Source organism: Emys orbicularis, chromosome 1 (assembly GCF_028017835.1).
Source record: "Emys orbicularis isolate rEmyOrb1 chromosome 1, rEmyOrb1.hap1, whole genome shotgun sequence".
In the NCBI taxonomy this organism is placed as follows: Eukaryota; Metazoa; Chordata; order Testudines; family Emydidae; genus Emys; species Emys orbicularis.
The window spans coordinates 331,252,095-331,268,368 of record NC_088683.1 but is presented as its reverse complement, the minus strand read 5'-3'; the positions used below and the strand labels follow the sequence as shown (position 1 = coordinate 331,268,368).

General features: G+C 46.1%; 2 protein-coding genes across 2 annotated transcripts in view; one reads left to right on the top strand and one right to left on the bottom strand.

Moving 5' to 3' along the window:
* The window catches only part of RDX (radixin), a 125,389-nt gene extending 110,736 nt beyond the window's left edge, over positions 1 to 14,653 (bottom strand). Inside the window, exon 1 of the mRNA XM_065405032.1 lies at positions 14,572 to 14,653. The gene's annotated coding sequence lies outside the window, so the exon portion shown is untranslated. The remainder of the gene's footprint in view (positions 1 to 14,571) is intronic.
* Positions 14,654 to 14,806: 153 nt separating this feature from the next.
* The window catches only part of FDX1 (ferredoxin 1), a 42,865-nt gene continuing 41,397 nt past the window's right edge, over positions 14,807 to 16,274 (top strand). The window contains exon 1 of the mRNA XM_065405057.1: positions 14,807 to 14,979. Within this exon, the coding sequence (XP_065261129.1) occupies positions 14,807 to 14,979 (173 nt within the window). The remainder of the gene's footprint in view (positions 14,980 to 16,274) is intronic.

The following is a 16,274-nucleotide window of genomic DNA, read 5'->3' as shown; positions in this document are numbered from 1 at the left end:
AAGAACACTTGCTTTATATTAAGAAACAAATAAGTAAACGTAGGATACCCAACTGTTCTGATGTAGTATGGCTTTTTACACCTATGTAACTTCATTGATTTCAGTGGAGTTACTTCTGGTTACTGCTGGGGGGATTCTGTGCCACTGCATGTGCACAGAATCCATGTGCACCGCAGATTTCTTTCTGCAGATGACTTTCTGACAGGGAAGCAAAGGGAAGCTGCAAGAGCAGTCATGCACCACTCCCTAGCAGCACAGGTACATCATTTCAGGCACCTGGAGCAGCTGGAGGAGAGGTAAATCACAGCGGGGCTGGGGACACCCCAGCCAGTGGCTCCTACCCTGAGCCAGGATCAACTGCTAGTCCTGGCTGGGCTGGAGCCAGGAGAGGACGGGACTTCCTCTTCCCCTGCAAGGAGTGACTGGGGCTGTGTTAGACCCACCTCCAGAAACTTCCCCCAGCTGCAGGAAGCTCAGTATCCTTCCCTGCTTCCTGCCCCCATCATTCCTCAGCTGTGTGGGTAGGAGTCACTGTATGGGGAGCTGCTCCCCCATCCACCCAACCCCCGGGCATCCGGACCTCCCATACCCAGACACTCCTGCCAAGCCTCACCCAGTACATCCAGAACTCCCCTAGCTTTCCAAATCCAAACCTCACCCCACTGAATCTGAACCCATGCATCTGGAGCTCCCATGCACCCAAACCCCCTGCCTCCAGACCACCCTCTATTGAGCTCCCTGCACTCAAACCCCCACCCTGATGCCCCACCCCCTGCACCACCCTGAGCCCCCACATCCAGACCCCAACCCCACCAAGCCCCACTACCCCAGCACCCAGACCCCACCCCACTGAGACCCCCCCCTACCCAGACCCCTCTGCTGAGCCCCAACCATCTTCACCTGGAAGCCCCTGCAGAGTCCCATTGCCCCTGCACCTGGAACCCCCCACAATGAGCCTCTCTGCATCCAGATCCCCCCACATCTAGACCCCCCACAGAGCTGCCTGCACCCAGATTGTCCCGCATAGAATCCTCTCACTCCACACCTGGATCCCCCCACACTGAGCCCCTCCACACTTGGATCCTACCTGGTTGAGGCTGCCTGCCCCACACCTGGTGCACCTGGCGCAGAGGGGTATGACCCCAGGGTGTTTCTGGGGCAGGCCCAGGCTTTGTGCTGTGTCAGGGTCGGGTGCAGCCTCACTGCTGAGTCCGTGTCCAGGGAGCCAGGGGGCTGCAGGGTGATCTCCCACCTTCATGCAGCCAATGGCCTGTGCTCTCCACTGCCATGCTGGAGCCTCTGCAATTATTTATTGACAAATGAAACTTGCAGAATTTTAAAATATTGTGTGCAGAAATTTTAATTTTTTGTCGCAGAAATTTTAATTTTTTGGTGTAGAATACTCTCAGGAGTATCTGATGTATACTAGTGAAGATTAAAAACCTCAAATGATTAAGTCATCAAGCCTGGGTGTTATTCCTCTAAGAGTTCTGAAGGAATTTATCAATGAAGTGGCTGAGTTGCTAACAAAAGTATGTGTTCTCACATTAAAATCAGCTATTATGTTATTACTGATGTGAATGCCCACACATCCTTTTTGACTTCATGAGCATAGTAGGAGAGAGGTGTACCCACAGATTTCTTTTAAAGAGGCTTGATTAATCCTACAAATTTGTCTTAGTCTGTGTGATCTTTTACATATCTGTGTGCATCCAGTTTCAGGACTGGAGCTTGAGAAAATAATTTAAGGCATGTGTTCACGTGTCAGTTGTCAATGTGTTGCAATTTTACATTATCAAAAGTGGATCATCCTTGATCAAAGTTCAGTGGAAAAGAGAAAACAGCAGTGGGGGGAATGGTAATACAGTTTGCTGTAAGAATGTTAAAAATGCAATTTGTGATTGAGTAAAAAAAAGCAGCCTTTTCCCCTTCATGTTGTATAAAGAAGACCTGAAAGCTCGTCTTTTTACTTTTTAAAAAAAAACAGATTTTTTTAAAAGTTAAAAATTCAGATAATTCCTATCCTGCAAGAGTGTAGATAGTTGAAGAACCAGTAGGATTAGGATATAAAATTACCAAAGTAGTGGAACCAGATTAACTTGACATGGGAAGTTTTTATTTAGACTGTTTAAAACTCTGGGATGTTAACAAAAAACCTTCCCTGTTAAGGGTTGATTATATATCAGAGGCCCTCAAAGATTTCTGCAGCAAGGGCACGAAAGGACAGACTTGCCATTCCTGATAGTTCTGAGATGTAACTTTTTGTTGTGTTTTAAGAGCCTGAATTTTTTTTTAAAGTAGTCCCTCTTTAAATCATAAAGCGACAATAGAAGTACATCTAAGATACAGCCTTTCCTATCCATCCACACAGGTAGAACGCTCATCATATCGTGTCTCAATGACTGCAACATCTTTCTCTCTGGCCCTGACAAATGCAGTCTTGTCCTGCTTATACCCATTCAGAATGCTGCTGCAATGATCATTCTCCCAACCTGTTCCTTTGACCACATCACACCTCTCTTTGCATCTCTCCAATGGCTTCCCTTCTCTATCCTATCAAACATAAAATGCTTGTCTTCATTTTCAAGGCCCTTCATGGCCTATCCCCACCTGGCCTGTGATTTCTCATTCATTATCAGGATGTCTACTCCAGCCAGTGATTTCAGCCTTCATGCAACATTTCAGGAAATCTTGTTACTATAGAAAGCCACACCTTCTAATCAATTAATGCTTCAAAAGTTAGTTTATATAATAAACAGTTTCAAGTGTTATTATACACCTGACAAGAGCTTGGACCCATGTTTCAGAAAACCTTGTTAGATATGCCAAAATACTGCAAACTTGGAAAAACTGATTTGGATCCAAACTTGCAACTCTACTTCATAATTAATTGCATCACAAAGTTTGAAACTTTACTGGCTCTTAACATGCTCCTCAAAGAGCTCTTGCCATTCTTTATGGAAGGGCCCTGTCAGAACTCCAGCTAGTTTAAAGTTTTCATTCTCCCAACCAGAGATATCAGAAGAGTTAAAAGCCTAGATTCAGCCTCAAGAAACAGTTACAAATACATCAGACACTGAAAGAAAGTCACAGATAGATACTGATTTACAAAATAACCCATATAACTGGTAGTTGAGGTCCATATTGTGCCATCAGGTTGTGCCTTCTTATATCCTGTTTAGGGTGTTCTGCTGGGAAAATATAGATGGAACAATAGGCCAGGAATAATATTTTGGTAATTTGTCTGTTTGTTTCTGTAGTGGTACAGAAAGCAGTAAGGAATATTAAATATAAATTAACTTTAATATACACATCAAATGACCAAATTCCTTAGACAAACATACTAGGCTTTTAGACTGTAAGCTCTTTTGGTCCAGATACTGTCATTTCTCTATATGCAGCATCTAATGGAGTCTTTACCTGGTTGACTCTAGCAACTACTACAATATGTGTTAATACTACACCTTTGCATAATAACCATCAGCTTTCATTCATTTTTGTTCTGACTTCAAATAGGAAAACAACTTTCACAAAAATATTGCGCACATACACACACACACACACATGATAGGCTCTTTTAGGAGCGTCTCAGCCAGTGAGTTTTTGTAAGGCATGCAACAACTCACTTGCATGCAGCATGACCATGCATGTTCTACAAAATGGCATCCTCCATGGGGGACAGAAGGAATCATCTCATAGGCCAGATCTGGCCCACGGGCCACCAGTTGGACAACACACAACTGGTCGAGCATGCAATGCATGCCTTGTATACACAGATGGCATGCGACTGGCTAAGGCCCAATACCCGTATCTTATATGTTGGCATAACTATTGGCTCAGGTGCTATTATTCCGGATGTACAGCTGTGCAAATAAGAGGAGAATAAAGCGTTTTAAGGTAGTAGGTTGTTTTTTCAGCAGTCGTGTAGTTACACTAGTGCTATTAATGGTGCAAAACTAGACACTGGCATTTTTCCACAATATCTTATTAGTATTGTGGTAACCCTAGTTATGGATCAGGACCATACTGTGCTAGACATGATACAAACACATAACAAAACAAAACAAAAAAGAGAGGCTGTCCCAAACTTGGATTGTAGCCTCTTTCCAAAGAGGCTATAATCCAAGTCATTTCACATGCTCTATTCAGAGCAGATTTAAAAGTACGTAGTAAAAATCCTCATTTTCAAGTCTGGGTTAGAGCTCACATCATTGATTGTGTGATGCAGCTGTACTGTTGAGAAGAACTGCCAGTAGGAAAATTCCTCATCTAGACAAGACCCCAGGGAGTGACCCTGAGCAAAGAGGACCAGCCTCTGTTCCAGGTGTTATGATGTCCCAGGTAATTTGTCAGAACCCCTAAATAAGACTTTAATTTTGATAAAATTTTACTCCATTTTCCTGTTAACAAGATCATCCAGGACCTGCAAACTTGAATCTAAACTTATCCAGCACAGTCACAAAACTACTAGCTAGCCAGAAGCCGTTTGTACAGCACCCAGCACAAGCTAATCTTGATGGGCCTCTAGGCACTAATGCAATACAAATACAATACTCTGAGAGTCCAATCCTGCATACCCTTAAATCACACAAGTAGTCCCATTAGTTTCAATCAGATTTACTCAATAACTAAATATTGCTGAAGTGAATTATGGTTGTAGGACTGGCAGCCTAGTTCTTACAGGTTTAGTTTGAATTCAAGCTATTTAACCGGTATTCAAGCTATTTTTAAATTCCTGTATGTAGTTACACACTGAAACTTTGTATATACTGTATAGATGACTCAGAGAACCTGCTGGGCAGTGCAATTATAACAAATCTTAGTTTATTTTTCTTATCCCTATCTAAAGAAAAGGTTCTCTTTGTGCAAATAAGATTAACGTAATACAATATTAAGAGTATACTTAATCTATGGTAAATAATATGTCATTAAAATAACATCTCTGATAAAATTTAAGCACTCAGAGTTCCACTGAGCCAATGGAAGATCTGGGAACAGAACCCAGGATTCCCAACCATTAGCCCTACAAAGCCCTACTTCCTACAAAGCAGAAAGGCTGACTTTAGGCCCTGATCCCACAAACAATGATGCATGTGAGTAACTTTACTCATGAGTAGTCCCATCTTCTGTTGTACCATCTAATTAAAACATAAAATCCTGAAAATTAAAGCAAGCCTTGTTTTAATATTTGCATCAACCACTGTATGATAATATCTCACAATCAAAGTGATTGTCCAGGTCATCTGTTTTTTCACACAATGGAACCGGTCATGTGAGTAAAGTTGTTCACATGCTTAAATGTTTGCAGCATCAAAGACTTTGGCCTTTTCTACACACAAGGGTTTGTACCAATTTAACTAAATTGGACCAATTTATGAAAGGATGTGATGAAAGGATGATGTTGACCTTGTCACAAGCATAGTTTTATTGGCTTCAGAAGAAAGAGAAGATAATCTGGGTAGTGACATGCCTACTATTTTATCCCTCACCAATACCTGTCCTTTATGATAAAGGGCAGAAGATAAACCTCTACTTTAGTTCACAAGAAGAGGAGTTCTTAATGCTTGATCCTCAGCTGATGTAAGTCAGCACAGCTCCATTGATTTCATTAGGGTTGGGCTGACTTATGCCCACTCAAGAACTAACACACACAAGTATTATGTACTGAGGATCTGAGGGCAACTTATAGTAAGCAAACATTTGGGGGGACAAGCAATGGCTAGGATACTTGTAGACAACACACAGCAAGATAATCCAGCGTGCAGACTCTAACTATGCATCACTTGCTATCACACCCTGAAGTTAGTTTTACTGTTGCCTTTAGACACGTGGGAAGAGAAACTGACAATATGATCTTATGTTGGTTTGAAGTAGTGTTCACTGTCCACATTTACTGCCCGTAGCATTCCAATCTCTCAAATACCGGTATTGTTAATCTGGAGCATATGGACATTATGTTTCTTCTTCTGTCTTTATGATTTAGCAATTGAAGACAAGGGAAGAGATCTAGCAGCAGGTGAACTAGCCCGCTCTCCACAAACCACCAGCAAGTGCTCCACAGCAGCGGTGCTCAGCTGAGGATCTGCAGCCCCCTGGGATTCTGCGAGCCCTTTCAGGGAGGCCACGGAGCCCCACGGCTGAAACCCGGTGCCCCAAACCCCAGCGCTGAAGCCGAAACTGGCGTGGGGCTGAAGGCGGCGCCCCCATGCCCCGAAGCCGGGAGTGGTGCAGGACTGAAGCCAGCATGCCCCCTCCCGCCCCAAAAGCCAGGAGCAGTGCAGGGCTGAAGCCGACACCACCACCCCCCCGAAGCCGGGAGCGACGTGGGGCTGAAGCCAGTGTCCCCTCCCCAAGCCGGGGGCGAGGGCTGAAGCTGGGAACCCCAGCCTCCCTCCCCCCCCCCCCCCCGCTGGAGCTGGCCCCGCCCATACACAGCCCCTAGCTACCCTCTCCCTGCACCCTGAGCGACTCCCCTCACTTCACACAGCCCCTAGCTACCCCCTCCCTGCACCCTGAGTGACTCCCCTCACTTCGCACAGCCCCTAGCTACCCCCTCCCTTCACCCTAAGCAGTTTTCAAACTGTTTGAACTGAGTCCCCCCTTAGAGTTATATTTTTTGGTTGCGTCCCCCCACAGCCCAGACAGGCTGGGTGGCCTCCTGAGTGAGACGGGGTGGAGGTGGCGCTGCCTCCCTGGACCCTGCTGGACTTGAGCCCCGCCAGTCCTTGCCCCCCAAATATAAGTAAAACTATGCCTATGCCCAAGCCCCCCCGGCCTGGATCCCCGAGTTCCCTTCCCACCCTTGCTGGGCCCTGGTGTTTTTATAGCATGTTGAGAAGGGCCTCAGCAAGAAAAAGGTTGAGAACCCCTGCTCTACAGGCCACAACAGACGGCTGGTGCCTCCCCATACTGGGGGAGGGAGGGCACAAGCTAAAGAGGAGGACATGTGACCACCCCACGTCTCCCCTGCCCAGTAACCCCTCCCACCCTGCGCCCAGGGCCGCAGCGCTCTCCCCACCCCATGTTACCTGCAGGGAGGGAGAAGGGCTCTGTCCTCCTCTCCCTGCACCTCCCCCCCAGCATGTTTGGCTGCTCTCCCTGGCAGCCGGGTGGGGAGCGGGATGGAGCCACTTCTGCCTGAGAGAGCCTGGCTGGGAGGCAGAGCTCTCTCAGGCAGAAGTGGTTCCGTCCCGCTTTCCCTCCGCCCCCCGCCCCCCCCCCCCGCTGCCAGGGGAGAGGCGCGGGGAGAGAAGGACAGAGCCCCCCTCTCTCCTCACCCCAAGCAGGCCAATCTGGGGGGTCATTTGATGCCCCGATGCCCTCCCCTACGCATCGCCTTTGTTTGAAATCCACTGCCCATCCTTTCATGTATTTATACCTGCTCCTGTATTTTTCACTTCATGCATCCGATGAAGTGGTTTCTAGCCCTCAAAAGCTTATGGTCAAATAAATGTGTTAGTCTCTAAGGTGCCACAAGGACTCCTCGTTGTTTTTGCTTTAATCTAGTTATGATCAAGCCTTTGGCCTGGTGCAAATACTCCTATTGATCTCTACAGAGATAAGTCAGAGAGACAGACATTTGTGGAAGATCTTCACAGACAGGCTGCAAATGTCCTGGAGAAACGAAGATGAAGATTTTGCCAGCCCAGTAACCTAGCAAAAAGATATGGAAGAAAACTAATCCACTATTAATGCCCTACTTAACTTTTTGCAATATTAGGTTTCCACTGCAATTTTGACAGTGGGAGCCCCGCCCTGCGCAGGGCTGACAGCGGGAGCCCCGGATGCCCCGGGGCTGAGAGCAGGAAACCCTGCTGTCAGCCCAGCAGCCACTGTCAGCCCAGGTGGCTAACAGCGGGAGCTGTTGCATTCGCGCTGTCAGCCCCGGGGCCCCTGCTCTCAGTCCTGAGAGGCCGACAGCAGGGGCTCCCACTCTCAGCCCCAGGTGGACAGTGTCAGCCTCGGGCGGCCGACAGCGGGAACCCTGGTCTCAGCCCTGTGTTCCCACTATCAACCCCAAGTCCCTGCTCTGAGCCCTGGGCAGCCAACAGCAGAAAAGTAATAATGGACTTTATTACTGCTTATAATAAGGTTCATTATTACTTTTCCGCAATTTTCCATGGTTTGTCTGCAACTCACCTGCAATTTTTTGATAATCATCCTGCAATTCAAGTAGGACCTTATCCACTATTCAACATCCACACAGCCAAACAGATACGTTTATTGGTCTACGCCCTAACAGATCATAAAGAGGTACTCAAGGTGAAATGGGATGAGAAAGGTATAGAAATGCTGTCCGACAACAAAAATCGCTGTGATCTGATTTCTGAAAATACCTTTAACTTCTTCATTGCATAACTGAAAAGTTAAGGATTCTCTCCACCCTAATAAGATACCGCTCTACTCATAAGAGCTCTTAAGTACCACAGTTTCCCATAAAACTGGGTGACTGGGCAACAAAATGGCAGATGAAATTAAATATTGATAAATGTAAAGTAATGCACATTGGAAAACATAATCCCAAGTATACATATAAAATGATGGGGTCTAAATTAGCTGTTACTCAAGAAAGAGATCTTGGAGTCACTGTGGACAGTTCTCTGAAAACATCCACTCAATGTGCAGCGGCAGTCAAAAAAGCTAACAGAATATTGGGGATCATTAAGAAAGGGATAGATAAGAAGACAGAAAATATCATATTGTCTCTATATAAATCCATCGTTCACCCACATCTTGAATATTGCGTGCAGATGTGATCGCCCCATCTCAAAAAAGATATATTGGAATTGAAAAAGATTCAGAAAAGAGCAACAAAAATGATTAGGGGTATGGAACAGCTTCCGTATGAGGAGAGGTTAATAAGACTGGGACTTTTCAGCTTGGAAAAGAGACGACTAAGGGGGAATATGATAGAGGTCTATAAAATCATGACTGGTGTGGCGAAAGTAAATAAGGAAGTGTTATTTACTCCTTCTCATAACACAAGAACTAGGGGTCACCAAATGAAATTAATAGGCAGCAGGTTTAAAACAAAAGGAAGTATTTCTTCACACAAGGCACAGTCAACCTGTGGAACTCCTTGCCAGAGGATGTTGTGAAGGCCAAGACTATAACAGGGTTCAAAAAAGAGCCAGGATGGGCAGGGATGGTTTCCCTAGCCTCTGTTTGCCAGAGAATGGATCACTTGATGATTACCTGTTCTGTTCATTCCCTCTGGGGCACCTGGCATTGGCCACTGTCCAAAGACAGGATACTGGGCTAGATGGACCTTTGGTCTGACTCAGTATGGCTGTTCTTACATTCACAGACACCATATGTGAAATCCTGGCCCCAGGAAGTCAATGGGAGTATTGCCATTGATTTCAACGGGGCCAGGATTTCACCGCAAGTCCCTATAATACAGTTTTCTGACTACACAAGCCACTAAACAGTATATACCACACTCAGATATATAGGAATTTGACATACGTACTAGAAGTTCAGTTGTTTCTTTTATATGTACAGAGTGTAGAGGTATTAGGCCAAGTTTTCTGTTACTAACGTGGCAGGGCTCCATTGACTTCAATAGAGCTATACAAGTTTGAAATAGAATGTGGCTAGTTTTAAGACTAGAATACTGCATGATTTTGCACTGCATCTCTGTATGGAAGAGCAAAATCAGAAGAATAAAGTAATAAAGCAGATTGCTGCCTCAGCAGTCTTGGGATTGCAGTAATACCGCTGTGGCTTTCTAAATTCAAAATGGTGCCAACACATTGGCAGAAAGCCCTAAAATGGTGCAAAGAATACCCAGGGTGTCACAGATATTTACAAATGCATTTCTCTACCTCTACATGAGAACTGTGACAAAGCAAATGCAATAAATTTCAAGCATTGTTTTACCACTTTCTGGGGGATTTCCAAGTAGTTGAGAAATATTAGAAGCAGCTGCTGAAACACTCCAGCAGGATGAGACGTGCTGCAGAGGTTGGGCCCACACAGTGTCTGCTTGGCATAGATCAACATCACACGTAAATGCTAAAGAGAAATATAAAATGTGACAAAGTCAGACCAGACAGCTATAAGAGTTGTGGAAGTCAGGTATATCAGCCCTAGAATGGTGAAGGCCCTTTTCCTATTAACTGAAAAGAGGTTACCTTAGGTCAGCTAGGGGCAACTGAGTCCAATTAAGGGCTGCCTGTGACCTTTAAACTCCCCCACCACCTGGCAACAGGGAGGAGAGATGAAAGACAAGTAGCAACAGAGAAAAAAGGCTTCTCTTCTCCATATAGGGGAAGCTACTAAGCTCACTGACTGGGGAAGGACTGGCATCCAGAAGCCAGCATAACAAGGCAACACTGCTGAGAGGGGGCAGGGAGAAGTATTCCCTTTTTGTGTTATGAATTTGTTTCTTTCGTTTGGCTGAAGAGTACTGCTTGAGCCTACTCTGAGGCCCACCTTGTAAATATTGAAAAATAAATACAAGTGAGAAATAGAAAAAAAATCTCTGGAGTGGGACTGATTGACTCCAGGCCCTTCCACTGCTAGAGGAGGAAATGCTGGACCCAGTGAGGTAAAAGAAGTGCAGTGCCACAAGAACAATTTTGCTTCAAATGCCAAGATGCAGTTCTCAGTCTGAGTTTCCAGTAGAGGGCTCAGACAGGCATGAGACAGCCCGGCTTGTATTGCAAGGGGCATACCCCTCAGCTGTTCTTAATCTTGCCCTAAATGGAGGGGGGTTGGGTAAAGTCAAGACCCAAATACAGTATTGCCAACCCCAAGCGTTCAAAAATCATGAGTCAGGCCCCAGAAAGTCATGAGACTGGCTTAAAAAAATCATTACATTTTAAAAACAGACTTTGAGTCCTCTTTACTTGGCTTCTGGTTTGAGCCTGTATAGTTCACATTTTCAAGCTTCTTTACCCACAGCCATTAGGCCTAGAAAGCTACTTTTCTTTAAAGTTCTCACATGATCCCGGACTCCAAGAGCTGGAGCTTTAAGCAAACACACACCAGATGTTGCAAGAGTTGGCAGCACTGCAAGAACCACCAAGTTACCTCCTGTTCCAATTACATCACTGATGGGACAGCCTAGCTGACCTATAAACTGCAGGTCTGTACAGTGTCCCAAGTGTCTATGTACTTACTGCTGACTCAACAGTTGGTTTTATAAATTTTTATTGGAGTATCCACAGTTAGGTAGTTATGGGTGTATTGTTTTGAATGGATCTTCAGACACTTGAGTGCTTCATAAATGAGCTCTATTTCTAAAAATATACATAGATTGGGTTATGTAATGATAGCATTTGTGACTTTATTCACTAATAAATAACCATAAAAGTGCTGGGGGGTTTTTAATTCACAAGTAGTAGCTTCTGACCAGAGCACAGCTATATTAATGGCAATGTGCAGGAATATCCCAAAGGGACATTTCCACTAGATACAGGCTGTATTCCTTGAAGGAGATTTTCTTGCCAGTTCTCTCCATCCATAGTTCTTTTATGAAAAAATATACTATTTAACCATTTTAATTCTTTCATTTTCTATTGCTTGAAAATTTTTACTCCATACACTACCTCTGAAATGTAAAATACTGTTTAGGGGTGTTATGAGCAAGGCATATCCCTTTCTTGGCTGCTATGCCCCCTGGCAGAGATGCAAACCTCTTGCATGGTAGGGGAAGTCACTAATGCACAGCACTTTTTCTAAACATCTTCTGCACATATTTAATGAGCATCAGCTCAGTTAGACTAATACTGACTTGCTGCTTCCCAGATCACTATTTCTCAATGACCAGTCTGTGGACCAGCACCAGTCCCTGAGATCTCCCTGACACAGTTTAGGAAGGCAGCAAGCGGGTCTCAGGTATCAAAAAGTTTGAGAAACACTGCCCTAGAGGACCATACAAGGAACTGCTTTTCAGAGTTCATTACAGCCAGGCAGATGGAGTCTGATTATTCACTTTCATATTAAGTGAATGGAATTAAAACTGGTGTTATGGCACAGACAACCAGGTACACAGTAACTACAGTCACCAACATCAAAGGACATTCACTTATTCTTTTTGTATTGTTTGTGTGTTTTAGGGGAGGGTTGTAAGGATTCATTTTTGTCGAGTACCATCATCACAATGGTCCCTTCTGGCCTCGGAATCTGTGAACTATATCTATTACAGATAATAAGGTTTAACCATCAAGAGAGAAATAACAGAGGAAGCAGTGACAAGAGGAGTGAGCATTAGGCTGAAAGTCATGGGTTTGTAGTTCATGGCTGCCCTGCACCTGTGCAGTCATAAACAGGCCTTTATTGTTATTTCCACTGGGACCTCTAGGTACTACCATAATCAGGAGTTCAGACCACACTGTGCCATTATTACATACATTTCTAACAAAAAAAAGATGATACCAGCCCCCCCAAGAGTTTACAGAGTGTGGTGGAGGTAGGACCACTCCTGACTTCCTGTTGTCCACTCCCTTCCTCCCCCCGCACCCACCAATTAAGTTGTGAGAGTAATAAAATACACATAAGATGGACTTTTAGAGGGGGGGGGGAAGTACTTAAACTTATCCAAGTTGAAATTTAGAGCTCTCCTTAATGTTTAGGTAATTCAAATACTTTTTTAAATCACAGACTCAGGGTAAGCCAAAACTGATTCTCTTGATTTGTACAAAACATGGAGATCTTTGAAAGGAAAGGAAAATGAGGCGGACCAGCTTTGGAAAGGATAATAGGACACAGCCACCACTTCACTTACTCTTCTGAGTACCAATCATTATGGGCACTGCGAAAGCTATATTGACATAAACAGTGACTGAAGAGGTCCAAATGAAGTTTGAAAGAGAAACTTTAGCACCAGATTCAGACTCTATTTAAGGTTATTGTCCCTATTTGAACTGTATAAAAGAATTCTGCCCAAAAGAAATGTAACAAGGCGTTCTCCCACTCTCCATCCCCTCTAACTCCACATCTGAGAGCAGCAAAGGCACAGACCTGAATTCATAAGGCAGCCAGGGCCAAGCACTCACCAAATCAATCTTATGGAAAATCCAAATTCAGGGATTCCTGACTGTTACCCATTCCTCTTCACTTTTGTTTAAATAAGTTATTTTGAAATAAATATTGCACTCTTTCCTCATTCACTGTCCAACCTGCATGCTGAAGGATGTAGGGAATCTGCAGATACAGTATTGTAGTGTGTGATCATGTAACTAAATGCGTGTACTAATGCATATGCACAAGGGGTCAGAGCTAAGATTGCACAGGCAACCTTAGCTTTGACTTTTTCTGACTTTTGAGTGCTTCATTTTGCACTCTTAACATTCAGTTATTATCATTGCTCATATGGCATGTATTATCGTTCCTTTAGTGAGTGGAACCAGATCTCGGGGGTTTTGCTGGCTGACTTCCACCTGGGAGGAGAAAGAGTCTGAGAATATTCTTAGTGTAACTTGTTTTATTCACAAATAGACGCCAATCCTGGAATAGAAGTGGTCACAAATGGCATACAGGCAATCCCCTCTTCCAGGTATTTCAGTTCCAACAACAAAGTCCATTGAACAACTCTGCCTCAATAATTGACTCTAGCTGGAGATATTAAGGCAGACAGCAAGTTCCCTTGATGCTTGCCACCTATCTCCTATAGAAACTGCAAGAGATAAACAACACCACAGCAAGAAGAACAGGAGTACTTGTGGCACCTTAGAGACTAACAAATTTGTTGAAATTTGTTAGTCTCTAAGGTGCCACAAGTACTCCTGTTCTTTTTGCGGATACAGACTAACACGGCTGCTACTCTAACACCACAGCATTTTCTTCCAAGACTAAAAGTTTCCTCACAAGCAAAAATAAAGAACTATGTTTAACTGTGTCATCTGCTGACCCTTGCCATAATAAGATTACATGATGGTGTGAAAAGTTTTATCAGACTGGGTACAGGAGACTGGGGCTTGCCTGGTGCCCTTCCTGTAAAAGACAGGAACAGAGCTGAGGTTAGTTTGCTAGGATCCAGCCCCACGAGGGAAAGAGCAGTAATGATCCTTCTGACCTGTTAGATCCAGGGGGAGGTGAGGGCCCTGCTGAATACTGGAAATGGGATGATGGGTGAACCAGTCACCCCTGGAAGAATGGAAAGTAAAGAGAACTGTCAGCCTCCGCAAACCCAGTGACAGGGGAGCTTGGGCCAAGGGTCTGAGAAGCCAGCTCCTGAGAGCTGGGGCTCACAGAGGTACAGTGCAGTGGCCAGAGAGAAGCAGTGGGGCTGCAACTAGGGTGACCAGACAGCAAGTGTGAAAAATCGGGACAGGGGGTGGGGGGTAATAGGAGCCTATATAAGAAAAAGACCCAAAAATCAGGACTGTCCCTATAAAATCGGGACATCTGGTCACCCTAGCTGCAACAGCAGGTAGGGGCATTGGAGAGTCTGCAGGTAGGGGCAGCCAGAGAGGTGACTGGAGGACAGGAGGCTGGAGCAGCGGGCAAGGGAGTTAGGGCAGTAGGCTGGAGAGGGGGCCGCAGCAGCAGGGAGGGCGCCTGGGACACGGCGTAACCCCCTCCACAGCTTCAAGCAAGGAACACACTACGTAATTTACTTACCCGCAGCTGTAGACTAGAGGACGGCTCTACGTACGTTGCGTACCTCCCGCACAGAAGGAGGAGATTGCTCTGCGCATTTTGCTTACCAACCATCAACAGACACTTGCAAGTGGAGCGAGGGCTACGCCCCGTAGAAGACGTAAGTACCTTGGGGAATAGCCGTAGCTTGTGCCGGTTGTGTAAGCGGTTGGACTTTACTCACAGTGAGCGGGGTTGGCTGTGCTCCGTTCCTGTCATGGCTGCTCCGGGCACCGCCAGTCTCCTGCGGGCCGCCGCGGCCTCCTCCCGCTGCCACTGCCGCTGGCTCCTGGCCGCGTCCCGGGGAGCCGCGGGGAGGCCGGACGGGGACAGCGTTGCTGCCCGGACACCGGGCCGGTTCTTCGGCGTCTCCGCCCGGGCGCGGCTCAGGTAAGGGGGGGCGGGAGACCGGTGGATCCCAACCTCCCCCCCCCCCCCCGCTTCCTGCCCTCACTGAGGGGCTTCCCTCCCCCGCTTGTTCCCTTGGTGCCCCGCCCGGCGCCTCTGCCCCCGCCCGCGGGTAGCGCCCTGTCAGCCCCTGCGCGAGCCCGGCCTGGCACCCCGGGCTCGGCGCTGCACGGGCGCCCGCGGAAGCCGCCTGGAAGGTCAGTAGCTGCCGGGGGGAAGCGGTGGCCGAGCCTGGTGTGTGAGCTAGTGCAGGGACGGGGGTGGGCGTGAAGCGAATCAGCCTGGGGGCGGGGACGTGTCAGCGTAATCCCTCTGCTATTACCATGTGCTTCACTCTTCTGGTCCTGGCTTGTCAGATCCACCTTCTCATTTACACCCCAGTCCGGAAAGCGTCGGTGCGGGTGAGTGACAGTTATGCGCAAGTATCAAGGGGTAGCCCTGTTAGTCTGTATCTACAAAAACAACAAGGAGTCTGGTGGCACCTTAAAGACTAACAGATTCATTTGGGCATAAGCTTTCGTGGGTAAAAACCTCACTTCTTCAGATGCATAGAGTGAAAGTTACAGATGCAGGCATTATATACTGACACATGGAGAGCAGGGAGTTACTTCACAAGTGGAGAACCAGTGTTGACAGGGCCAATTCAATCAGGGTGGATGTAGTCCACTCCCAATAATAGATGAGGAGGTGTCAATTCCAGGAGAGGAAAAGCTGCTTCTGTAATGAGCCAGCCACTCCCAGTCCCTATTCAAGCCCAGATTAATGGTGTTAAATTTGCAAATGAATTTTAGTTCTGCTGTTTCTCTTTGAAGTCTGTTTCTGAAGTTTTTTTGTTCAATGATAGTGACTTTTAAATCTGTAATAGAATGACCAGGGAGATTGAAGTGTTCACCTACTGGCTTTTGTATGTTACCATTCCTGATGTCAGATTTGTGTCCATTTATTCTTTTGCGGAGGGACTGTCCGGTTTGGCCAATGTACATGGCAGAGGGGCATTGCTGGCACACGATGGCATATATAACATTAGTGGATGTGCAGGTGAATGAGCCCTTGATGGTGTGGCTGATGTGGTTGGGTCCTCTGATGGTGTCGCCAGAGTAGATATGGGGACAGAGTAGGCAACGAGGTTTGCTACAGGGATTGGTTCCTGGGTTGGTGTTTCTGTGGTGTGGTGTGTAGTTGCTGGTGAGTATTTGCTTCAGGTTGGGGGGTTGTCTGTAAGTGAGGACTGGCCTGCCTCCCAAGGTCTGTGAGAGTGAGGGATCATTTTCCAGGAT